The sequence below is a fragment of the Mastigoproctus giganteus genome, chromosome 6 (genome assembly GCF_048544385.1).
Source record: "Mastigoproctus giganteus isolate SK-2022 chromosome 6, ASM4854438v1, whole genome shotgun sequence".
Lineage (NCBI taxonomy): Eukaryota > Metazoa > Arthropoda > Arachnida > Uropygi > Thelyphonidae > Mastigoproctus > Mastigoproctus giganteus.
In genome coordinates this window covers 100260904-100288132 of record NC_143580.1, presented here as the reverse complement: position 1 = coordinate 100288132, position 27229 = coordinate 100260904, and the positions used below count along the sequence as shown (strand labels likewise).

General features: G+C 40.1%; 2 protein-coding genes across 2 annotated transcripts; both read left to right on the top strand.

Annotated features, from left to right (window-relative positions):
• Window positions 1-10875: 10875 nt before the first annotated feature.
• LOC150084476 (uncharacterized) lies at window positions 10876-11319 on the top strand. The gene has a single exon (XM_090376255.1). It carries the CDS (start codon window positions 10876-10878, stop codon window positions 11317-11319), a length of 444 nt encoding a protein of 147 aa, XP_090232381.1.
• A 3463-nt stretch (window positions 11320-14782) lies between these two features.
• On the top strand, window positions 14783-15268 carry LOC150084475 (uncharacterized protein F54H12.2-like). The gene has a single exon (XM_090376254.1). The coding sequence runs from the start codon at window positions 14783-14785 to the stop codon at window positions 15266-15268; it is 486 nt and encodes a 161-aa protein (XP_090232380.1).
• The last annotated feature ends 11961 nt before the right edge of the window (window positions 15269-27229 follow it).

Genomic DNA, 27229 nt, shown 5'->3' with positions numbered 1-27229 from the left:
TGTAAACTCTAGAAGGAATGGGAATAATCAGAATAGTCCATTGGATGTCGATGGATCAACTGTTGACGATCTTGCTCAGGTAGCTAACAACCTAAATGAGTATTATGCATTTACCTTCACACATGAGGAGTTATTCAGGGAGGTGAATGCCACAGGTGAATTAAACATCTGGCAGGGGGCTAGATGATTTTATAATAACAGGGAGCAAAGTGGATGAAAATTTTTAAGATAAGATATCCATAAGAAATTCGAATGGGGTGGATGGGACTATCCAGTAATATTAAAGGAGGCAGCAAAAGAAGCAAGCAAACCCTTAGCCATAATTATGAAAGCTTCCTTGGACTCAGGGGAGGTATCCATAGACTCGAGATGTGAAAATGTAACCCCAATTCACAAAGGAGGATTAAAGGGCAACACAAGTAATTACAGACCTGTTATTTTAACTTCTCTTGCAGCGAAATTAATGGGGACACTGGTTAAAGAAGCACTGCAGGATCATCTAGACAAGACTTCAGATTTAGCTCGGACACAGCATGGGTTTGTTAAGGGAAAGTCTTGTCTCACCAATTTGATTGGATACTATGCTCAAACCATTCAAGGCTTTACACACCTCAATCAGATCACCTCGCAGGTGCCTAGTCTCCAGACATTGAAATCTGCGAAACGTAAGCATTTGTTCGTAAGAACAACCTTTGATCCATTCATTAATCTTGTTGCCCTTCCTGCACTCGTTCCCGCAGCTCTATATCCTTCCTAAATTTAGGCCTGATGGTCGGGTCACAAAGGAACTGGATGCAGGGAATAACTTTGATATTCTATATTTGCATCTTAGAAAGGCTTTTAAAACATGGATGGCACTGTACAAAATGGAGCAGTGTGGCATTGGAGATAATTGCTGCTACGGATAAAGGGATGGTTGAGTGGGAGAAGAGAGAGAGTGCTAATCAATGGACGCTGCTCTTCATGGACTAATGTTATTAGTGGAATCACTCAGGGTTCAGTGTAGGCTGAATTGTTGTTTTCTATATTTATTATTGAATTAGATAGTATGAATCAGTGCTGTAATGCTTAAGACGTTCTACGTTGATTATATTTGAGGTAAACCATCTTATTATTTTACAAGTATTTATTAATGATATCGATGATGGTATATCAGGTTTAATGTCCGAGTTTACAGACGATACGGAGTTCGGCAGGGTTGTTAATGACACTAATGTCAGTACGCTGCTGCAACAGAATCTAGAAATGTGGAGCAGATGGGCTGAGAGATGGCAAATGAAGTTTAACATTGACAAATATAAAGTACTGCATATGGGAAGCAGTAACCCCAGTGTAACGTATCAACTGTGTGGTACTAAACTGACAGTGGTAGAGAATGAAAAGGACATGGGGGTAATTGTGCAGGCAGATATGAAGTCTTCTGAGCAGTGCAGCCGGTCTGCAATAGTAGGTCATGGTGTCTTGTCAGTGATATACAGGAATTTTTCTAGCAGGGATAGAAGATGATTATACCCTTGTATAAGGCAATGGTCAGACCTCAACTTGAGTACTATATGCAGGTCTGGAGGCCTCATTTTAGGAAGGGTGTAGAGTTGCTGGAGCGAGTGCAGGAAGGGCAACAAGATTAATGAATGGAACATTTAAGCATTTCTTACGAAGAAATGCTTAAATTTCGCAAATTACAGTGTCTGGAGACTACGCACCTGATCTGATTGAGGAGTATAAAGCCTTGAACGGTTTGAGCATGCTCGAGGCTGATGGGATTTATCCTCTCGCTCAGAATAATCGCCTGAGAGGGCATAAATTCAAATTGAGGAAAGACAGTTGCCGGATAGATGTGTGGAAGTTTACCTTTAGCCAGCGTGTGGTTGTTTGCTGGAACAAACTTCCATCTGTCGTTCTAGAAGTTAATAGCTTAAACAGATTCACGGCAGAACTACACAAACATATGGAGCGAGTGGATGGGTGAGAGATAGTTTTTTTTTTTTTTTTTTTTGGCTGATGAGCCTGATTTCTTGCATCATGTGCCTTTACTAATGCTAATGCTAATGCTGAAGATTACTGAATATTTATCAGTATGGGTGCTTGGCCTGGAAGATGTGAGATCTTTCAGAAGGCGTCCTAAGTTTGTGGTCTTTTATGTCGAGATGTAAAGAACATTTCTTCCAAGAACTTTGGGAAAGAAATTTCATAGACTGTGGGATTTCTCAGGAACAAATGTTCTCCGAAGTGACTGTCCTCACAAAGGATAAAGCCAGAGAATCTTCTGGCCTTAATTGTTTTAGAAGTCTCTGGTGCTATTAGAAGAATTCTAGTAGTTGGACGAGAATCTTTATTGACTGAGGCTTGCATCGAGTAAGAGATCTCCTCATGCTGACCCAATGCTACAAATGTATGGCATTTGGTCATCCGGCCATTGTTCCAGGCAAACCCACACATAAGGCATATACCAAGATAAAGGACTCTCCTATATCTGTAAAATTTTGTCATAGGAAATCTCCCTCTAAGCACACTGCAGTGGATAAGATATATCCGATTACCTTAGGGCATTAGATAGTTAAAAGAAGAAGAATATAGTGACTAGATAGTTGCACTGCAGGTTTGTGCTTGAGGTTGCTGGATAAGTTAGGCCCACATTTGGCAATCGGAGCTATTTAGCACTCTATTTAGCATTATGAAGTTTAAGTGCACTAATGTTTCTGTTGCAGTAGTGCCTTCTGCAGAACTTGGGAGTTGCCTTCGTTTGATCATTGTAGTCTCTCTCCTAGTGTGGGTTCCCAACATGATAAAAATATTTACAGCTGAATGCTCTATTTGTATGAGTTAAGACTTGGATTGTGGAACCGAAATTTGTTACAGTATAGATGTTACTGGATGGACCACGATGGTTCACTGGTATGAATGTTTGAATTGTTTTATAATTTATGAGTGATTGAAGATAGCAATTACCATTATATTGGGTGTGAGTGGAGTGAGTCTCTCTTTTCTTTTGCCAGGCGTAAGTCAGGCCCCCAAGCCGGGCACTGATGGATGCTTGCTCTAAAGTCTAGAGCTTTATACACTGATGTGCAAAACTTAAGGACCAACACTATTTCTAAAGGTTACAACCAAAAAAATCAAACGAAAGCCTGTGGCGATTTGCATAACTGTGGCCGTTCAGTAGAAAGCTGGTGCACATGCAAAAATTTGAATCGTGATGAGAGGGCTCACATAAACAGATAAAAGCAGCAGTTCAGCAGTATATGTGCAAATTACCGAATGGTGAGCACAGTTGTTATAGACGTTCAATTGGTTCCCTTCAAACAACGAAATGGCCAGTAGACAACAACCGGGTGATTTTACCCGGGTTTGAATAATTGGAAAGCTCGAGGAAGGTGCGAGGCTGCAGCCACACTCCTCGCAAAAAGTGCGAGGAGTGTGGCTGCAGAGTTTGATATGTGAACGACATCCTAGTCCAAAAAGTTCAGTCACATGCTGATCTTGGACTCAAGTGGGACGAAAGACTGAACTTCCTTCCGCACTATGATTACTTCCGTAGGTAAACATATGCGGCGCTCTTGATAACCAGGCAGAAGCTCACTGGTATTAGAAACCCCAATTTAATGATTCAGTATATTAATAGATAATATATTATCTTAATAATAATTAATATTAATAGATAATAGACTCTATACGCGTCACAAATCTTCAGCTCCGGAAAGCACTATTAAGGCTTTTCTAGGAATAGAATACTGGCTCTTGAGAAGCCTAAATAGAATTACAGCTAAGCCTTTTACCTTCTAAAGAGCTACACTATACTCCAATTTAGAAGTCACTTCCTGGAGACAAACGATCACTACAAAAAATATAATGACACTTGCTGAGATCTTAACAGGATGGCTGGATTCACCGAAAACTCGAGACTGGATAGTAACACCCTGAGAAAAACAAAGACGAGTTGCAGGTAAGGAACAGCAAATCAAGCCCGCATTTATGCAGTTGGATAGTCTGGGAAGATTCTTTCCAGCAAACACTCTAAAGCTGTTTAATACCCTATATATCAACCCTGAAAAACTCTGCACAAGCAAAACATACAGAAAATAAGTTCTCGAAAACTGCTACCTGCAGATACAGATGTAAGAAAAAATAAACAAAACTAAGAACCTCCATACAGTAGCTGACAGGAATCCCGACCTCATCTGGAAATACTCTCTTGGATATGTCTTACCTACTCCCACAGAAAAACCAGACTGCTTAAAACAGTAAAAATGAACTTTTTACGCTTTTACTCTGTATTATATTGTATTCTGTATACTGTTCTGCTGCGAATAACTGTGCTAATGTAAATATGGTGATGTTATTCTTTAAACATAGCAGTATAACATTTTATTCGTTTATTTATTAAGTAAATCATAAGCAGATTACAAGTTACTAATGTATCGTGTAATTCTGATAAAAAGTAGAACTCTTTATTATATACAGAAGGCATATTGCTGTATACAACTCCCTTCATGGCTACAAGCAAGTATTACATGCATTGTATAATTTAGTAAAGAGTGTTACATATAATGTAAAATTGTATATAGTATTGTTCTCTGTTGCATAACAGAATATGTATCTACACCCCCTAGTCAATGGCTGTAACCGGGTGTCTCCTAGGAGAAATAAAGATAATAATAATAAATAATAATATTGCCCATAGCATCGTTGGCCTTCAGAACGACAGGTACCGCTATTCGAAGGAACAGTGGTGGTCGATCACGAAAAACAACGCCCAATGATGACCGCTATATACTCCTACAGACTAAGAGGGACTCACACCAGACAGTGGGATCCATTGCAAACCAGATGCACAGGACGTAGGATATCGCGGTATACTGTGGCGGACTGTTTGCCCAACGGCGAGTAAGCTGTGTCCCTTTAACACCTGCCCATCGAAGACACAGTTTACAGTGGTGCATCGAACACAACGACTGGACAGCAGCGCAATTGGGTAAGGTACTCTTTACTGATGAGAGTAGATTCAGTCTCAGCAGCGATTCTGGAGGTCAGCGGACCTGGCGAGAGGTTCGCACACGGTACCACCCCAGAAACTTCACTGAAATGGATCGATATGGCGGTCTAGGTGTTCTCGTCTGGGGAGGCGTTATCTTGGATGGACGTTCATATCTCCAGATACTGGAAGGCGATACTGTAACCGATGCATGCTACTGTACTGAGGTAATCCTTCCCCATGTGCGTCTGTTCAGAGGTGCCATTGTCCCCGACAATGGCACCTCTGAACGTCACACCCCATCGCACACCCCATCGCATTGCTGCTGTTGATATGCTTTTGAAAAGTGAGGACATTGTTCCTAACGATTGGCCTGTCCGTTCCGCCAATCTAAATCCCATCAAACACATATGGGACGCTCTGTGGAGATGCCTAGCGGTACGTCCACACCCACCAGAAAATGTTCACCAGCTGAAGATGACGCTGACAGAGGACTGGACGATGTTACCACAAGAACTTATCAACATTGTTCTAAGTATGGACAGGCGGTTCAAAGCCTTCATCGACATTAGGGGTGGTCATGGCAATATCTAAGAGAAAAAAAGAAACTTGGAACTCTTTTGTGAACGAATCAGGCAATGCTAACCCCTGGGGTCTCCTCTACACGATCGCTAGAGCTAAAACCTTTACTCCAGATGTATTCGGTACAATCCAAACGGATGTTTCTGAAACCACCAGTTGGGCTGATTCAATTAATACAATTCTGGACAAACTCTTTCCTCATGACGATCCCTCAGAAGACCTGCCAGAACATCAGGCCATTAGGAGACAGAACGCTGCATTCAACCCACCAGACAATGCTGACCCCTTTAAGATGATTGAATTAGAGACAGTGCTCAAAAAGATATATAATAAAAAATGTCCTGGAATTGACTGTATTGATTATGTCTTCATCCAACGATTCTTTAAATTAAAACCTGACTTCTTTCTACTTCTGTTTAACAAATGCCACTCCTCCTCTCAGTTCCCTAAGGCTTGGAAGGTGGCCCTTTTTCGTCTCATCGCCAAGCCCAACCAACCATTGACTGAACCCAGTTCCTTTAGGCCCATTGCCCTGCTGGCCAACCTTGGGAAAATTCTTGAGAGACTGATGTCCTACAGGGTTACAAACCGTCTACTGTTAAAATACTTGATATCCCCTTTACAATATGGCTTCACCCTGGGTCGATCCAGTGAGGAGGCCCTTTCTGACCTAGTCTTTCATCTGGAGACTTCCAGTCCAAATATCAGCTGCCCATGTTCATCGGCTTTGAGGGCGCCTTTGACAGAGTATGGTGGGAGAATGCCCTTCAATGCCTCCGTCAAGCAGATTGTCCGGCCAATCTATACAAGCTTTTTAGAAATTACTTTACTGAACGTACCATTATTATCAAATCTAAGCATCAACAGGTCTCCAGGCCTGTTCACAGGGGATGTCCCCAGTGTTCGGTCTTGGGCCCCCTAATTTGGAACATGGCCCTACAAAGTTGGCTCAGCAATGCATTTGAAAACCCCAAAATAATAGCCTTTGCAGATGACCTGACCATCACTGTTTCAGGTCAGTCTCGCTCAGTAACTGAGATGAATGCTCAGCGTGTCCTCAACCATCTATCTTCCCGGGCGAGACTGCACAAACTCCATATTAATCCAGTAAAATCTAATATGATCATCCTTAAAACGAAGCTTGACATCAGAAGGCCCCCTCGAGCCAGGATCAATTGCACTCAGTTAGCACTTGTCCTGCAAACTAAAGTCCGAGGAGCAGTTATAGACCACAAGTTGTCATTTCTTCTCCACCTCCAGCACTTGAGTGCAAAAGTCAAGAAATTGACTGCATCCATAGTTAGGATTTCAAGGTGCGAGTGGGGACTGTCTCGCAGGACACCCCTCTTATACTATAAAGCTGTATTCTTGCCGATTGTAACTTATGCTGCCGGGGCCTGGTTTCATCGAGTGACTATTGTGAAAATGCGAGAGAAACTCCAATCAATACAAAGAAGTATAATCCTTACTACTCATCGGTTCTGCCGCACTGTGTACACGGCGGCCATTCAAGTCATCGCGGGGACAATCCCGCTGGATTTGGCTGTGATCTTCCGAGGCCTCTGCTTTCGACTAAAGAAAAGAATCCCGACCTCCATACTTGACATACAGCCGAACCTCGATAATGACATCAAGCGAGAAAAGATTAGATGTTACAATGAACTTATCAATCTCTGGCAGACTAGATGGGACACCTCTACTACCACTGGAGCAGTAACTAAAATATTCTTCCCGATGGTAACCTTTGCAACATCTAAACCCACCATCTCATGGTTTTTATTGAGTCTGGAAACTACACACATTATTACTATTATTATCTTTATTTTCTCCTAAGAGACAACCGCTTACAACTATTAACTAGGGGGTGTCTTCGTGTATTTTCTGTATTCTGTTTTGTTTTCATCTGTGGGCTTCACTCAACATTTATAGGTGGAGTAATGCATTCTGAAACATTTCAGTCCTGTACCTCTTCTCTGTGCAAAGCTTTTCTGGGTCTGTTTGAAGATCGCTGTACATCTTAATGGTGTTTGAAGGAAAAAAATGGTCGAAGGATTTCCAGCTGCGTGAGCGCGCTACTGATTGGAGGGGATGGTGTTCTATTCGCCCACCTTTGCGTCATGCGGGGCAGAGTCAACAGGCAGTCAATTTTCGGCGAGTTGAGTCTCCCAGTCAGCAGTTTTGCAAGCGTGAGAATGTTCTTGGTGACAATTATGTGAGACCAAGGCGTGACATCCACGTTGGCATATAAAATGGCTCTTGAGATTGTAAATGGCAGCGTAGTGATCCTGTTTAACCATCTCAGCATCCAGTACTCTAAACCCAGGAAAGCCCTGAGGTCATCTGGGACAGAAGACCAAATCTGAGATGCGTAGAGAGGGATGGGGATAACGCATCTTAAAATATATTGTTTTACAAAGTCAGGGTTCCTGATACCTACCAGTTCTTGTCTGGAGGTCCATAGCACTGCGTACGTTTTCCTCTTTACATATCCGAAATGGGATGTGAAGTTTAGGTTTTCGTCCCATTTCAGACAAAGATCAATATGTGTCCTGACTTTTTTGACCACGCTGCCATTTACACGTATTGATATGTGGTTCTTTATTACCTTGTTGGTGAAAACCATTTGTGCTGTCTTGTGTTCATTTAGTCAGAGCCCCATGCAATTAAGATATTCTTGCAAGTCGGCGATTTTGGAGTTTGCTTCGTTGTTGCGTTGTAAGGATGGTCATTTTTGACCAGTTCTGGTCATTCTAGGTGATGAAAAATTTCAAGTCGTCTGCATATACGAGAAATTATTTTTGATTTTGGGTCAGGAAGTAATGCAGTACTGTTGTAAAGAGAGTAGCACAGAGGACACCACCTTGTGGGACTCCCCTGTTGACTTGGAAGATCTCTTTGGAAATTCCATTTATGGCAGTGATGTGTCTCTCCCTCAAAGAACTCGCTATTATTTCTAATACGTGCCCAGTTATATGGAAATATTCCTCCAAGGTGATAGTAATAGCCGAGATGAATATACTGTCGAAAGCGGAGGCAACGTCTAAGAAGACAATATCTAATTGCTCTCTGAAGTTAAGGGCGTGTTGGATTCGAAATAGAGTCTGCATGAGATTCGTGGTAGTAGATCTTTGGGGATCACTGAATGAAGGTACTACGGTCTATGCCCGAAGCAGTGATGGTTGATGGTATTTAAAATGGATTTCTCAAATATTTTTTGGAACGAACATCCAATTGCAATAGGCCTGTAGTCTTTGGCAGATTTAGGGTTGTTATTTTTGGGAACAGGTTTAACGAAGTACGTATTTCATATCTTCAGAAAGTTGTTTTCACTTAAAATTTTGTGGAAAATGTGAAGGAGCAGATCTATGATGTTACACTGATCTATGATCTTAATCATGAAGAGCGGGAATTTATCAGGCCCAATTATGGCTTTATTCCTGAGGCTATTCACAGCGGCTTTAACGTCATCTCTAGTGATATTGATTTGAGACAGTTCAGCATAGACCTCTGTCTTCAGTTTGCTAATTGCTTCACGGATTTTCTCTGTGTTAACTTCACTGTCAACTTGATTTCCTGCCAGAGGAGTTCCAAAGATGGCTTGGGTCCATTCTGAGAAGATGTGCTCGGGCATTATATCCGTACGCCTTTTCTTATTATTTATCCTGCTTCCTTTCTTTAAATGTAATCGCACCATGTCATAGTGAGCTTGAAGTTTCAATCGAATGAACCGTGTTCTAGCTTCTTTATATTGAATATAATCAGGTGGGTATTTTTTTTTTCCATTTTCTGAAGTGTTTTTGCTTCTTCTTGAAAGCATATTTTACTTGTGGACTAAACCAGGAATTTGCTCGATCGGAAATTTTAATGCGTTTTGATGCCCCCTAGTAGGAGTAGATGCACTTTGAACCGAATTTAGTTGCGGCGGCGGCCGATAGTTGGCGCTGCAGTCGAAACACTTTGAACAGATTTTGTCAGTGGGTGGTCAACTCTCCCCTCTCCCCACCCCGCCGCTGCCATAGAAACACTTTTAACCTAACAGACCAAGGGCAGTATTCCGCCCTCCCCACCCCCGCACACAGATGTTGAATCTTTTAATGTGATGACATCACCAATCACGCGAATCCTTCCCATGATCCTTTGCGCAATCTCTTCTCAGGACTGTTGTTTTTGACTTCCCATGATGCTTTGCGCTCACAGAAATTCGTTATTTTTTAAAAATTTTGCTGCTGGATGGCAACACATGTATATTTTAAAAAGAATTTTAAATGAGAAGACTATTTTAAGCAACATGTTATTTTTAGTCAATAAATTAATTAGTGCTATTTTGAATTGTTGTTTTCACTTTAAAAGTATTCATGACCAATATTTTTAACCAATGGTATTTTTTAAAGTATTCATGAACAAATCAATGGTATTATTTGAACATAAAGTATTCATGACCAATATTTTTAACCAATGGTATTTTGTCATTTGAAAGTGATTTTCAATATAATTTTTAATGAAGACAGAATTATAATGAACGAAGTCTTTTATTGAAGACTGTTAACAAAATTATTTACAAAGGAATCATTATTCTGATAAAATCTTGACACAGCTCTCTTTTCAAGGACAGTCCACAATTCTCCAATTACAAAAAGTATGAAAAGTACTATAAAGGTAAGTATCTTCTGCTCCAGGGTTAGTGTTGTTTTACCTGCAATAAAGAGAACATGTTAGAAGATTATTATAATCCTACTGTGGTGGGGAGCTTTGCTAGTGTTAATGCTTTACAAAAACATACTAAATTACCCAAACATACTGTGAAATAATGGTTATCAGTACAGCCCACATATGAGAGACACAGACAGCAACGAAGAAATTTTCCTCGTAACCAGATGAAAGTTCCTGGTCTTCGCCGTACATTTCAGTGTGATTTAGCCAACATGTCAAATCTTGCTAAGGCAAATAATGGTGTTCATTTTCTTCTCGTGTGTATTGATTGCTTTTCACGATATGGTTGGGTAAGACCATTAAAATCTAAACATTCACAAGAAGTAGTTAAAGCTTTCAAATCTATTTTTAAAGAAGAAGTACCATTTAATATTAATAGTGACCAAGGAAAGGAATTTACTAATAAACAAGTGCGTGCATTATTCAAATCTAAAAATGTCTACTTTTACACCACTAGAAGTGAAAATAAAGCGTCTATGGCAGAAAGATTTATTCGAACATTAAAAGAAAAAATTTATAAATGGGTTACATATTCAAAAAATGATAAATATATTCATGTGCTGCAAAAATAAGCGAAAACCTATAATGAAACTGTACACAGATCTATTGGTATGTCCCCTGCAGATGTTACCATGCATAATGAAGAAACTGTTTATGCTAAATTGTATAGACCCCATCCAAAAGTTTCGGAACCCAAGTTTAAAATCAGTGACCATGTTGTTCTTAGTGATGATAGCCATTATTTTCGAAAAGCGTTCAGAGGGAATTGGTCTGAGGAGGTGTTTTTCATAGCTCAGGCAATAAAAAGGCACCCTGTAGTAAATAAGGTTAAAGGGAGAGATGGTGAGGTGGTAAAAGGTACATTTTATGAGCACCAACTGCAGAGAGTCAGTTTTGATAACGAGGTACCTGAAAACGTGTCTCTGATTGAAAAAGTACTTGGGAAGCGTATATTGCGTGGCCAGAGACAGTTACTTGTGAAGTGGCTTGGATACCCTGCATCCTACAATTCTTGGGTACGAAGCAAAGATGTTTTACCTAACCCTACCAAGTAATGCAAGTATGGAACTGTATCCTGATAACACCCAATCACGTTTCAAAGTTCAATTACCCTGGTAAATTAATCTGAGTGGGAAGTGGCACTTTCTGAAATTCATCTACCAGGAGTGTGGAACAATATCACAAAAGGATACGATGAATTTCATGTACTTCGCGATGATTATGACTCTGAACAAATTTTACATGTGCTTTCTTTAAAAGTATAAAGATTATCAACATCTTTTAGATGGGTTGAACAGTGTTCATCAGTTACAGTACACACAAAGACTGCTGCAAAATATCAATTTTCAGTGAATGTGCATGGAAAAGGCAAAATACAATTGCCTGAGAAACTAGTAAAATTATTTGGACTTCAAAAAGCAGGTGATAGGTAAAACACTCTCACCTACATCTGTAGGTGAGAGTGTATTACCTATCAAAGGTCAAATTTCTTTCGCCCCAAGTGCAAGAGATATTGTTTTTACTCTTGTTACTGGTGGCAGTTACCAGATGTGTGTGCTTCTACATGGAAGCTATAAATCCATCTCTAATATTCTTGATGCAATGTTGAGTGTCTGTCCAAGTTTAAGTGGAAATGTTAATTCAGACGATACCCTGACTTTACATATACCAGAAAACTTTTGATTAGTGTTTCCACAAGATTCCCCAGGTTTAGATCTTTTGCTTGGCTTTCACCAGATTGGTACTAAATTGAGTGGAGTTGTCAGATATAAAACGGGGTGTCTCAGCGTATTTTGTTTATTCCAACGTGATTCAGGACCAGATAGTAGGCGATACGTGTGCTCCGCTGTTACGTGTTGTTCCCTGTATTGAACAGAACACATTTACATACGAAAACCCGGACTATTACCCCCTTTTGAGACACAGGTTTCACACCGTGTCCATCAGTATTTGTACAGACAGTGGACAGTTTCTAGAGTTCAGAAGTGGGAAGACTTAAGTGAAGCTGCATTTTCGCAAAGATGAGTGAATACATTGATTACTACATGGTACAAGCAGGAGGTGGTAATGCATTTGCCGGACAACCTTTGCATCGTGGGTACGGACTTGGAAGCATTTTTCGTTCAGCATTCTCTTTTCTAACACCTCTTTTGAAACCCGCAGCCCGTTTTGTGGGTAAGCATGTTTTAAAAGCAGGTCAACACCTGATTGGTGATGTTTTGGAGGGGGTGCCCCTCAAACGATCCTTTATAAACAGAGCATCAGAAGTCAGTCACTCCATTTCAAACAAGGTTCTGAACCAGAAAGGAAGAGGGGAAAAATAGGAAGCGCAGAGATATTTTTTAAACATGGAGCTTATGATGTCAGAACTAGACCTATTTCAAAAACCGGCTATTAACCTATCTATTGAGCGTTCATCTTATGTGACTTTTCAACCACTAGGCAGTGTAGATAGTGGTGGCCCGATCGAATTTTTTATTCCCGGTACTTCAGAAGGATATTTAGATTTTGGAAAAACATTTTTACGTCTGAAACTTCGTGTTATGCATAGTGATGGGAAAGAGATAGATGCCACATCATGTGGTGAACAATTTTTTCATTCCCTTTTCAGTTAGGTGGATCTGTTTTTACAAGATAAATTAATCAACGCATCAGCAGATACTTATCCCTACAAGGCATATTTAGAAAAACTTCTGAATTACGATCGCGGTGCCAAATGTACCCAAATAACTACAGAACTGTACGTGAAAGATGACGTTGCGGATGTCAGTGAAATGTTCACCAAGACAAAATGTCGGATGGGTAAACGGCAGGATTGAATTGCAAAATCAAGGAGTGTGGAACTTCTAGGGCGTCTACATCTGGATTTGTGTCACCAGGCAAGATATATCGTTAATAATGTGTCACTACGTATTCGTCTAGTGCGAAGTAACCCAGAATTAGCATTAGTAGAGGCATATGATGCAAGAAAGCAAGCTTATTCAGCATCAGCCAAAAAAAAAAAAAAAAAAAAACAACCACTACTCCCATTTCACCCCTCCGTTCGTTCGAAATACCTGTCCAGCTGAGCCTTAAATTTGTTTAGGCTATCAACTTCAACAACAAGCGATGAGAGTCTATTCCACAAACCAACTGCCCGCTGGCTAAAGGCAAATTTCCGCACATCTATCCGACATCCGTCCTTCCTCAATTTCAATTTATGCCCTCTCAGGCGATTATTCTGAGCAAGAGGAAGAATCCCATCGGCATTGAGCATGCTCAAGCCATTCAAAGCCTTATACACCTCTATCAGATCACCTCGCCGATGCCTAGTCTCCAGGCTCTGTAATTTGCAAAACTTAAGCCTTTCTTCCTAAGAGCAACCCTTTGTGCCATTCACTAATCTTGTTGCCCTTCTCTGTACTCGTTCCAGCAGCTCTACATCCTTCTTGAAATGAGGCCTCCAGACCTGTATACAGTACTCAAGGTGTGGCCTGACCAATACCTTATACAAGGGAATAATCACATCCCTGTCCCTGCTAGAAAAATTCCTGTATATCATTGACAAGACACCATGAGCTACTCTTGCAGCTCGTCTGCACTGCTCAGAGAACTTCATATCTGCCTGCACAATTACCCCTAGGTCCTTTTCATTCTCTACCACTGTCAGCGTAGTACCACAGAGTTGATACGTTGATCTGGGGTTACTGTTTCCCATATTTAGTACTTTACATTTGTCAATGTTAAACTTCATTTGCCACCTCTCAGCCCATCTGCTCAACCTTTCCAGATCCTGTTGCAGCAGCATAGTATCAATAGTGTCCTTAACAACCCTGCCAACCTTGGTATCGTCTGCAAACTTGGACATTAAGCCTGATACACCATCATCAATATCATTTATAAATACAGAAAACAACAATGGACCCAACACTGAACCCTGAGGAACTCCACTAATAACATTAGTCCACGTTGAGCAGTGTCCATTGATTACCACTGTCTGTCTTCTGCCACTCAACCATCCCTTTATCCATAGCAGCAATTTGCCTCCAATGCCACACTTCTCCAATTTGTGCAGCAGTCTTCCATGCGCAACAGTATCAAAAGCCTTTCTAAGATCCAAATATATAATATCAAAGTTATTCCCTGCATCCAGTTCTTTTGTGACTACATCATAGTATCCAATCAAATTGGTCAGACAAGACCTGCCCTTAACAAAACCATGCTGTGTCTGAGCTATAACTGAATTCTTGTCCAGATGATCCTGCAGTGCTTCTTTAACCAATGCCTCCCTTAATTTTCCTGGAACCGAAGTTAAACTCACAGGTCTATAATTACTTGTGTCAGCCTTTGATAATCCTGTTTATTGGCCGTCACCACAGACATGAAATGCATATTCAGGAAGCAACCCTCTTCGTACACAAAGTAAGATTAAATCCTAAAGTTCTGTTAGTCCACTTGACTGTGCTTGAAAAAAAATCGAGTAATAGCTGACTTGCACCCTCAAGGGTGCAAGTCAGCTATTACTCGATTCCTAAAGGTATGAGTGATTCTACAAGAGACAACATCTATCTGGGCGACATTCCCCCTCGATTAGTTATAGGTCTGGTTGCAAGTGAAGCTTTCAATGGTTTGTACAGTCGCAATTCATTCAATTTTGCCCACTTCAATTTATGTTATCTGGTAGTGACAGCTGATGGTATTCAGCATCCAAGTCAACCTCTGACACCTAATTATAAAGACGGTCATTACACCAGATCATACCTCTCTCTTTTCACATCACTGGACAAGTGGACACGTGATGATATTTCCTATAAAGAATACCTAGAAGGTAACCTGTTGTATGGATTTGACCTCTCTCCTGACCATAATGCCGTAGGCAAACACGTCAATACTCAAAGACGAGGAAGTGTACGTATAGAACTGAAATTTTCTGCTCACCTACCCGAGAACGTTATAGTGGTGTTGTTCGCTGAGTTTGAAAACATCCTTTCGATCACCAGAGATCGCTGTACTTCTGGATTATGAACACTGAACAGATTTTACAGATGGATAGATGTCTACACAAGGAAATTTCCATTGGGAGTGTGTGGATGTGACGAACTACCTACACGGATGCTACCAAAACCGTGTCTCATTGTAGTCAATACAGATCCCTCATATCTACCTGGGCAGCACTTGGTTGCCTTATTTCTACAGGAACAATGTGGTGAATACTTTGACAGCTATGGTCGCAAGCCAAAAAAGGACTTTGTGAAATTTTTAAACAATGTAAAAAATGGACGTATAATGCTACTGTTATCCAACACAAGTTGTCTATAGCCTGTGGTTTACACCGTATTTATTTCCTTACACACAGGTATCGTGGCTTAACCATGCACCAGATTGTTACTGTGTGTTATTCTCCCGATTTGTGGATGAATGATGTTATTGTAACTGCTGACATAACAGAACATTTATTTCTAAATAAAAATAATTTTCAATAAAGAAATAAGATGTTCTTTATTTACATTCGAACCCAATTCAGCTTACTTGTTCTCATCCGCCTTGGGGAGGGTAGGAAAAATGATGATTTTTTTTCTTTTCTTCACAGGAACATCTTCAACAGTTGGGGGTGGTGGCATTTCTTCCGTGTGTACTGATGGTGCAAGCTGTCTGTATAGTGGTTAAATATTCTCTAACTTTACTTTCAACAACCAAATCTTTCCTTTGAAGAACAGACGACATTTTTCCATCCAAACTTTCAATTTCGTTCTGCTCTGGGCTGTTTAGCAGTGTGAATTTTTTATACAGCTGATTCATTTCCTTATGAGGGATGTGAGCAATGATACTATTATGCTACCAAGTAGGGGAAACAAAGCACCACCGTGCTGGTGAATGAGTTTTCACCTTTGTATGAATGGCACCTGTTTATTTCCTGATAATCTCAAGATTTTCTTTTTCTTGGAGAGCTGTGAATGCTGTTTGCTTTTTAGAGGGATATTGCCACAAAGGAGATTTTTACAAAATTCACAAAGAGATGTGATTTGTGCTGGCGTAGTGTGTTTTAAGACAGCTGTGGCTTGTTTTGGAGTAGCTTCAGAAAGAAACTTGATGAGGTTTTTGTGCTTTCGGAGTCTAGAAGGCATATGGGTACATAAACAACGTTGGGGGCCTCTTTTGGCAAAATATTACTTCACAGACAGAGCACCTCAGGTATGTCATGTTTAAAATCTAGGAGCAAATAAGAATGTGCTCGACTTGTTGCTTCTTTATAAATGTCTATCAGTACACCCGACCATCCAGGAAAAACTTGTGTGGCAAGATGAGAAAATTGCCGAGAGTCACGTGGGTTTTTGAAAACTATCAGATAGTGTGCGTTAAGACTGATAGTTCTAAACTGAGTACCCTGACAAAATAAATTTTGTGTTAGCAGAATCACACTTAGACTCCTGTGATGTGATCCTTTTATAAAAATTTCTGTATTGTCTTTAGCCTGATGAATTAAATCATCGATAATTAGCAAATTTTTAATATTTGGGTCAAACTGGGGTGGTTTTAACCCGTTTACAAACTCTACTTCTAGGAAACTGCTGAATTTTTGCTGGTACTCTGAATAGCAGTACACGATTCTTTTGGGTGGTGGGGTTATTAACAGGTTTCTATTATGAATGAGGGATAATACAAATGTTGTTTTCCTTGACTGGGTGCCCCCAGAGACAATAGATGTAAACGGATGTACAAACATTTTAAAACTGGTTGTTGTGAGTGGGTGGATATATATATATATATATATATATATATATATATATATGTGTGTGTGTGTGTGTGTGTGTGTGTGGATACTGTTGCAGGTGAGAAGTCTTTACACACGGAAATAACCATAAGGGTAGGTTTGAGTGTCTTCCCCTACCACATGTTTTGTAAATGTGTACCTAAATTTCTTGGTTATGGATGTTTCCAAGAGGCAGCAATTCCACTTGTCGCGACGAATAGCAAAAGTGACAGGCACCGAAATATCTGTTGGTTCTCCCATAGCCGCTGCATACATTGATTCTATGTTAATCAGCTTGTTAGCATAGGTGTTAAGTGTGATTCCCTTGCATTTTGTCACCATTTTATTTTTGTGAGTTCTGTATTAATATGACTTAGGGCCTGTAGTGACAAACTCGACAATGTAATCACCACTGTCAAGTTCATTACTCAGCTCTCCTAAAGAATGCCCAATTGGTGGAGAGTATTCACCCGGTTTTTGAGTGAATATTACACTGTCAATGTCTGAGTACAAAACACGTTCACGGAGAGAGTCTAGAGCCTCATAAAGCTTTATCCTACCATAGGCAGCAACAAACGAAGCAATAACAGCATTACCCTTCCTGTATGCCGGTTCTTTTCCGGTAACAGTAGCAGATGCCGCTAACATTTTTTCTTCTGTAACAAGTCTGGCATCATGAATAACCTTTGTGTTGTCCAGAAAGAGTTCAACAAGATTCTAGTAAGTGGAAACAACCTGTGTATTCACATGCAGTGTCCTCATACCAAATCTTCTTCAGAGAGAATTAAGGCAACGCTTTGCTGGATTTTTCTTAATTTGGTCTATATCTAAAGTGACACCTTCTCTGTTTTTAAATTCTTGAATATATTCATCATGATTCTTACCCTCGGGCCAGCCTGAAGCTTCTTGTTTCACCTTCAGGAAAGTGTCCATGTACGGCCCGAATAAAGTTTCGAATTTTTCAGAAAAATGCCATACTTCGTGAAATTCTACCACTTTGTAACCGTGGGATACTGCGAGGTCAAGTTCAACTGTAAACCATGTTCCTGTGAATGATCGATCTGAATGAGAGCACCGGGGTAAACATTCATTAGCACATTGACCACATAGTGGGAAAACGAGCTTACCGTTGCTATTGATGGGCAAAACAGGTAACAGAAGCTGATCAGGAGCAACAACACGGGCATGGAAAATGCCAAAGTATGCCCCAGGTATGTAATCAAAGTTTTCAAGTATTACTTTAGGGTGGCTGCGAGGAAAAACGGCGCCTCCGTAGCCAGGTGGGAAGGAGCAGCAGTGCGTAGCACACGCTTCTTGATTAGACCGGGGTTCGAGCCCGTCACCACCAAATACGGAGGATGCGGAAAGGTCATTCAGGGAATGACCACCGCATATCCCGGAGCAATATGGCCTTAGTTGCTAATGCTCCTAAAAACCAAATAACAAACAACAAACAAACAACAGCGAGGAAAAACACCATATTTACACACCCATGGATAAAGGGAACAGAAATCAAGATAGTGGATTTCTTCAACCTTGTGATAAAGTTTATAACAGTCTGTTCTTCCTCCTTTTAAGGCACTCCTAGGTGTCAGTCCTTCGAAATGAAGACTGGCACCTAGGAGGTCCCATCTGCATGCTGCTTTAGCACTATATCAGTGTTAACCAATTTGTCAAACTGACATTCCCATATGGAGACCACCTGAAAACCTTGTGATTCTAAATATGCCTCTTTGTCTAATGTTGCTTCATAGAGAGCACCCATTGTAATATTTTGGTGTGACTGATGTATGTAGGGCTTATAACATTTTGGGTACCCGTGATAATAGCATCCGTTAAATTCATACACCGTTTGTTTACAGAAACCATCCACAAAGTAAGGGCCAATTTTAACCTCTCCACCTACTCTGCATGCGTGCTGAATTGTAACATTGTGCTTTTTTCCTAAATAAGTGAGCCATATTAAAGCTTTACGATTCTGTATGTTTTTTCCTTCGTAACCTGCAGGTGGCAATATGGCCATTGTGTTATGAGGAAGAAATGTTTGAAGGAATACCCTATTGCAAACACTTGCAATGGTAATGTCCTGGCGGAAAGGGTCAACACCTGTAGTTTCTAAAAAAAGAGAGCGGAACTTATCACAGGCACCTTTCAGGTCCGTTAAGTCATCTTGACAGTAGCGAATCAGTTCAGATTTCAGATTGTAGGGCTCGTGCGTCCGCTGTTCATACCATGTTTCAAACTCAGCTAGGGTCTCTTTCCCCATATATTCAGGTTGAAAATATCGCTTAGCAGGTAATGGGCCCTGGTAATCACCGGTCAGTTCGGTGTGAAATATGTAGGGGAAGAAACCCTTTCTGATCTCTGGAAGTTCAAACATGGCTGGTAATTTGCGAAGTGGGAATGCCAAATAAGAAAAACTGTCGAGAAAGACGATATTCAACTGGTTATGATAAATACCAAGGATTTTGGAACCATCGTACACCACTCGGGGTTCATAAGCCTGGCCGTAAAGATACTCAAGGATGAAGTAGCCATCGAACCCCTTAAAGTTGTGGGCTAGAACCCTGACATTAGTATATTTTGGTCAAAGGATGCGAATATTCCTACCATCATGTGCACGCTTAACCGTTTACTTGACAGCAAATGTCCCTGCAGGCAACTGGTCAAGATCTTTATATTTTGTTTTATATTTGTGAGAGATTTTTTCTACGCCAGCACAATTATCATAAAACCTATTATAAGGGGGAGAAATATTAACACTCTCACCATTGTGGCTCCCTTCACTAGCATTATTTTCCTGCAAACCCCTGCCTGTTTGATTCATATTTGTCTCATTACCCTAAAAATTATAAAAAAACAGTATTAAATAACAAAAGAATTATTGTAAAAAATTAAGCAAAAATACCAGTATTAAATAACAGACTAAATCACAAAAGAATTATTGTAAAAAAATAAGCAAAAAACCAGTATTAAATAACAGACTAAATCACAAAAGAATTATTTTAAAAAAATTTTAAGGAAAAAATCTAAGTTGGAAAAAATTACAAAAAAAATGTAAATACACACCTTATCCAGAGAAATAGTCACCTCAGGGATTATATCACCTCCTGTTTGGTTGAGTCTCCATCTCGTCATCCTAAAAACAAAGCTGTATTAAATAACAGTCTAAATCACAAAAGAATTATTGTAAAAAAATTAAGCAAAAAAAAAAAAATAAATAAATAAAAAAACACACCTGGTGCAGAGAAAAACAAAGATTAAAATTGGGGGGTCAACCACCAATATCAACTCCTTTTCAACATCTAAACCCTGTTAAAAAGAAATTCAGCAAAAGATTATTCTATGAAAACATAATATTCAAATCATTCTTAATTTACACAAAATCGTGAAATTTATTGGTTGAAAGTATAAAGTATCGTTAAATTTACCAATAATTCAGGTTTCTTAAAAAACAATAACGATTATTTAATTGGGGGTTTAAGAGAAAATATTAGGAATAGACTAAAATTAGTCGAATAAATTTACACTTAGCTTAATACTATTTGTTCAGATTTTTCAGACAATAAGATTGATCTGGAAATATAAACACAGCCCCAAGTGTTCTAAAATACAATTTCCGTTATAAAAATCACCCATTAGCAATGCTTAGGTGTGCAAAATAAATCTATGTAGCTAATTGTTCACAGGTATTTGTAAAAAGTAAATTTCATGATTAAAGTTTAAAAATAGGAATTTCAAACAATATGATCGATCCGGAAATATAAATACAACCCCAAGTGTTCTAAAATACAATTTCCGTTATACAAATCACCCATTAGCAATGCTTATGTGTGTAAAATAAATCTATGCAGCTAATTGTTCACAGGTATTTGTAAAAAAAGCAAATAGCATGAATAAAGTTTAAAAATTTCAAATAATAAGATCGATCCAGAAATACTATAAAAATCACCCTTAGCATTGCCTAGGTATGTAAAATAAAACTATGTAGCTAATTGTTCGCAGGTATTTGTAAAAAAAAAAAAAAATTGGAACTGATAACCCACAGAATTTTAATAAATATTATTGCACACAATAAACTAGAGAGAGATACTAACAGAAATGTAAACGCATTCAGAGTCTTGTAACCAAGCGTTTCTATAAAACAGCGTATTATCGAGATTTGCGATTTTTCTTTGGCAACAAAACATACATTAACTTCTAGAAATCTTTCAGTAGCGATAAAAGCAAAATAAACTTATCACGTGTTTGGGATCATCGTTCATAGTAACACTTTCATTGTTATCAATAGGATCATATACACTAACAGCGGTTAGTGTATAAAGTCTGAATAACAGCTGAATAATTAGCTGTTATTCAGACTTTAGAAATAACTTACATTGTTGGATTCCATATTTCCTAGTACAACCAATATCCACCAAATAAGCACAAGCATAAAGTAAAGTAAAACGCAATGGGCACCTTCAGCCCCCCAAAGGTGTTTATATAGATTATAGACCTACCAATGATCAACTACAATCACCATCACGTGGTATAACAGCGCTGGGCAATCATCAACAACGATCACCATCACGTGATATATCAACCGTGGTCAACGCCAACTGCCCAGAGGCAGTTACTGGAAATGACTCAAAAATCAGCTATACTCGATATTCAAATGTTTCTAAATTCTTATGGAAATTAATTAGCATTTGCATTAGTAGAGGCATTCGATGCAAGAAAGCAAGCTTATGCAGCATCAGCGAAAAAAAAAATAAATAAATAAAAAATAACCACTTCCACTTCACCCCTCTGTTCGTTCGAAATACCTGTCCAGCTGAGCCTTAAACTTATTTAGGCTATCAACTTCCATGACAAGGGATGGAAGTCTATTCCACCAATCAACCACCCGCTGGCTAAAGGCAAATTTCCTCACGTCTGTCCTACATCTGTCTTTTCTCAATTTGAATTTATGCCCTCTCAGGTGATTATTCTGAGCAAGAGGAAGAATCCCATCAGCATTGAGCATGCTCAAACATTTAAGGCTTTATAAACCTCAATCAGATCACCTCGCTGGTGCCTAGTCCCCAGACACTGTAATTTGCAAAACTTAAGCCCCTTCTTCGTAAGAGCACCCCTTTGTTCCATTCACTAATCTTGTTGCCCTTCTCTGTACTCGTTCCAGCATCTCTACATCCTTCTTGAAATGTGGCCTCCAGTCCTGTATACAGTACTCTAGGTGTGGCCTGACCATTGCCTTATACAAGGGAATAATCACCTTCTTATCCCTGCTAGAAAAATTCCTATATATCATAGACAATACACCATGAGCTACTCTTGCAGCCCGTCTGCACTGCTCAGAAAACTTCATATCTGCCTGCACAACCACCCCCAGGTCCCTTTCATTCTCTACCACTGTCAGTGTAGTACCACAGAGTTGATACGTTGCTCTGGGGTTGCTGTTTCCCATACGTAGTACTTTACATTTGTCAATGTTACACTTCGTTTGCCACCTCTCAGCCCATCTGCTAAACCTTTCCAGATCCTGTTTCAGTAGCATAGTGTCCTTGAGAACACTGCCAACATTCGTATCGTCTGCAAACTTGGACATTAAGCTTGATATACTATCATCAATATCATTTATAAATACAGAAAACAATAATGGACCCAATACTGAACCCTGAGGGACTCCACTAATAACATTAGTCCACGATGAGCAGTGTCCATTGATTACCACTCTCTGTCTCTCCCCCTCAACCATCCCTTTATCCATAGCAGCAATTTGCCTCCAATGCCACACTGCTCCAATTTGTGCAGCAGTCTTCCATGTGCTACAGTACCAAAAGCCTTTCTAAGATCCAAGTATATAATATCAAAGTTATTCCCTGCATCCAGTTTTTTTGTGACTTCATCATAGTATCCAATCAAATTGGTCAGGCAAGTCTTCCCCTTAACAAAACCATGCTGTGTCTTGGCTATAACTGAAGTCTTGTCTAGATGATCCTGCAGTGCTTCTTTAACCAGTGCCTCCATTAATTTTCCAGGAACAGAAGTTAAACTAACAGGTCTATAATTACTTGTGCGCCCTTTGATCCTCCTTTGTGAAATGGGGTCACATTTGCACATCTCCAGTCCATGGGTACTTCTCCTGAGTCCAAGGAAGCTCTCATAATTATGGCTAAGGATTTGCTTACTTCCTTTGCTGCCTCCTTAAATATAACTGGATAGATCCCATCCACCCTAGGTGCCTTTCTTGTATTTATCTTCAACATTTTTATAAAGGAAGTTGCGTTTTTTGACAGTGAAAATTTATTTAGCAATGTAATGCACCCACCATGTGGGTGGAATAAATTACCAAACGCAATTAAGAGACAAAATATTTGGATTTTTTTAAAATTGTCGCCTGTTACCATGGAATTCGGGTTTCATTAAACTTAAAGATTTAAGCATGTGGTTGGATATGATCACTACATAGTGTAGTATAATTTATGTGAAAGGAGAAGAAAAACAAATTTTGTCAAAATATACCAATGCATGTGTAATTAATGTAGAAAAATTGGCTGTCCACAAAGAAAGGAAATTCAGCTTGAAACAGTCCCTTATTTATATGATCCCAATAATTATTGCGTTCACATAAACGTGCAATTATTTTTTATTGGGTACAAAACAAATTAAAATAATGTAAAAAATAAACTATTTAATTAGGAATTGTGTTCCAAGAATTACCCCAAAGGACTTTGACGTCATAAGACTTGTTATACCCTGTATGGTGAACAAAACCTTTCTCTTAGAATTCAAAGGATTATGACGTCATAAGACTTGTTATGCCGTGTTTGGGGAAAAGCTTAAAAATATTCGTCATGAATACTTTAATTATGTTCAAATAATACCATTGATTTGTTTATGAATACTTCATGTTCAAATAATACCATTGATTTGTTCATGAATACTTCATGTTCAAATAATACCACTGATTTGTTCATGAATACTTTAAAGTAAAAACAACAATTCAAAATAGCACTATTTAATTTATTGTTTAAAAATATTGGTCATGAATACTTTAATTAAAATAATTTTGTTAACAGTGTTCAATAAAAGACTTCATTCGTTATAAATCTGTGTCTTCATTAAAAATTATATTGAAAATCACTTTCAACTGGCTAAAAATACCATTGGTTAAAAATATTGGTCATGAATACTTTATGTTCAAATAATACCAGTGATTTGTTTATGAATACTTTAATGTAAAAACAACAATTCAAAATAGCACTAATTAATTTATTGCCTAAAAATAACATGTTGCTTAAAATTGTCTTCTCATTTAAAATTCTTTTTAAAATATACATGTGTTGCCATCCAGTAGCAAAATTTTAATAAAAATAACGAAATTCTGTGAGCGCAAAGCATCATGGGAAGTCAAAACAACAAAGTCCTGAGAAGAGATTTCGCAAAGGATCATGGGATTTACGTGTTGGTGATATCATTACAATCAAAGATTCAACATCTGTGTGCGGGGGTGGGGAGAGAGCGAAATACTGCACTTGGTCAGCTAGGTTAAAAGTGTTTCTATGGCAAAGTGCAAAGTGTGTTAAGTGTCTAACGGCACCAGGGATTTCCCTGGTGCCGTTAGACCGGAGATGGGGGACCATCTCCGCGTTGCTTTCATTGTGAGTGTACCAGTTCACTGGGAAGGCCAGAGATTTAAACGTGTGTCGATCATGTGAGTGTGTTATGTTATGTAACGTTGTTCTTCTGGCCATTTAGCCGCTGGACCCCAGCTGAGGCCCAACGTTGCCCGCACTTCGCCCCGTGGAGGCAGACCAGGTAACCACTAGTTTAAATTTGCACTCTGGCAGGTCCTGCCACCTAGTTTCCTGGGATTTCAGTGGCTAGGACCTTTAAAAAAAATGGCATGGGAGTATTGCGCTAGAATTAGAAAAGCCAAAATGGTGGGCGAACAGCATAATTTAGACACGGTTATTTTTGGCGTGTTGGGCATTCGCTTGCATACAGATAGAGTTGGGTAGGGAGATTGAAGACTGGAGGGATAAAGACAGAAGAATGGGGTTAATGGGGAAGACGACCCCAGGTGGAATCAGTGGGGCATGCCCATACCCCACCAGAGGGAAGAGTGGGGTCGGCAAGGAGGGGAGGAGACAGGAAAGTCGTCGCCTCCCCCCGCCGGGGTAAGGGAGAAGAAAGGGCCGAACAAGGGAGCCGGCTCAGATCACTAACATGGCGTGTATGTAGCAAAGCTGTGACTTCGTCAGGTCCGTGACAGTGTACAGTCCATTAGTTGGTCAGTGTTGGGATAGGATCTCATCCACTGCTGTTCCAATAATCAGGGTGTCAGTGTGGGATGGTGTCACTAAGGGGATATACGTCTCATCCAGTAAAGTCCTAGTCATTGTTGTCCGTTTCAGTTGTCAGAATTCCAGTGTCGAGTTTAGGGAAGTTGTGGTAATGCTCGTAGTCTGCTGAACAGTTTGTGCGCAAATTTCGAGAGGTTTCTATAGTACTCCTCCTCCCACAGTACAAGATGTTCCCGATCCTTCGGGTTGAAACATATTTTTGTTATAAAGTGACATCTTATATCATCAAAGAGGGGGCATTCATGCATCAGATGTGTCCATGTCTGATTTTCACAGCAGTGGCATAGTGGTGATTCTTTTATTCTGAAGGTCGAAAGTTTGGCATTAAAGGAACCATGTCCCGCTACCAGGAAGGTGGTGTAGAGCCCCGGTGAGAACCAGGCCGGCTGGTGGGGGTAGACTTGGGTAACATCCGGGATAAATTTCCGGGTTATGGCGCCTTTAGTTGATTCTGCCCATCGGGACTGCCAGGTTTGCCGGAGATGGTTGATAAGACGTTTTTTCTCTATGTTGCTGTTGTTGGCTGGATTGGTAGTGAAGCCGATGCAGGATACACTTTTACCTCTGGACAGTTGAAAGAGCATGCCGCAGCGGACAATTTCCGGGTCCAGGGGGAGTGATCCTGCCAGGGCCTGCAGCGCATGAGAGCTGACAGTGCAGCATGCTCTTGTGATGGTGAGCAAGATGCTCCCACACCGGGTGGAAAAGGCCAGGGTTTGAATCCCATCGATGACGCGAGGAACTTTAGTGGGCTTTTTTTCACTCTGTGGCTGAGTTAGTCGGTCTCAGGCGTAGATAGCAAGGTTTTTCCCCTCAGAAACTGAGGTTTTTTCGTCCAGCAAAACAGACAAATCGACCAGAGAACACACGCAATTTACAGAAACGATTACGGGTTACTGTAATCATTTACGGGTAACCCTAATATAGTAATTTGCTTTTTTTGAGCAAGATGCTACGCTGTATTGGTTCTAATTTCCTTTTTTTCACAGCCCTGGTTGCTTTGTTGTACCAAATCCCTGCAGCGTATGAGACGGCAGGGATGAAAAAAGCCTTGTAAAAGAGAGACAGGGTCCGTTTTCGTAGTCCCCAATCTTTTCTATGAGGGCTGAGTAGTTCCTGATCTTTCTCTGGAGATAGATGAGACGTGGGGTAAAGGATAAGTTTTTTATCCAATACGATTCCGAGGTATTTTAGTTCTGTAGTTAGTTTAATCGTGGTTCCTTCTATTTTGATTTGTGGTGGCCTTCTCGTGTCAAGAGAACCCTTGAGGAGTATTGAGGATGTCTTGGTTGGTGATATTGTTAGGTGGTTCTGTTTCGCCCACGTTTGCAGGGAGTCAATTGCCTGGTTTGCAGTGGCTTCCAGTTGTGCCCGGCTGTCCTCCTCCAGCATCAGGACGAGGTCGTCTGCAAATACTTGTGCACCTGCCCCATTGAGATTCTGATTGAGGAAGCCGTCCATCACCAGATTCCAAAGGAGTGGCCCCAGGATTGAACCTTGTGGCCACCCCCCGGCAGATAGGCCGAGTAAGTTGAGAGTAGGGAGCACATACTGAATCCTTCTATCAGATAGGTAGGTTTTGATACGGTACAGGTTATTGGAGATATTTGCCTCTCGGAGTCTGCTGAGGACACTTGGCCACCAGAGTGAGTCAAATGACCCTGCAAAATCGACAGAGATCATTAGGAAGTATTTGCGGTTACAGTTGTTAGCTGCGGTTATTATGCGTTCCAAGGCATCTACAGTGGAGCAGCCTCTACGAAAGCCAAATTGTTTGGGGGATCGTAGCCTGCTTCTAGGTAGTGGATTTCTATTCTGTTGTGGAGTAAGTGTTCAAATAGTTTGCTCAGTACCGGTAATAGTGCTATAGGTCTGTACGACTCC

Bases quoted from the DNA above. Each gene is read 5' to 3' on its own strand.
- LOC150084476 (XM_090376255.1), top strand. From the start codon at position 10,876: ATGTCCCCTGCAGATGTTACCATGCATAATGAAGAAACTGTTTATGCT.
- LOC150084475 (XM_090376254.1), top strand. From the start codon at position 14,783: ATGAGTGATTCTACAAGAGACAACATCTATCTGGGCGACATTCCCCCT.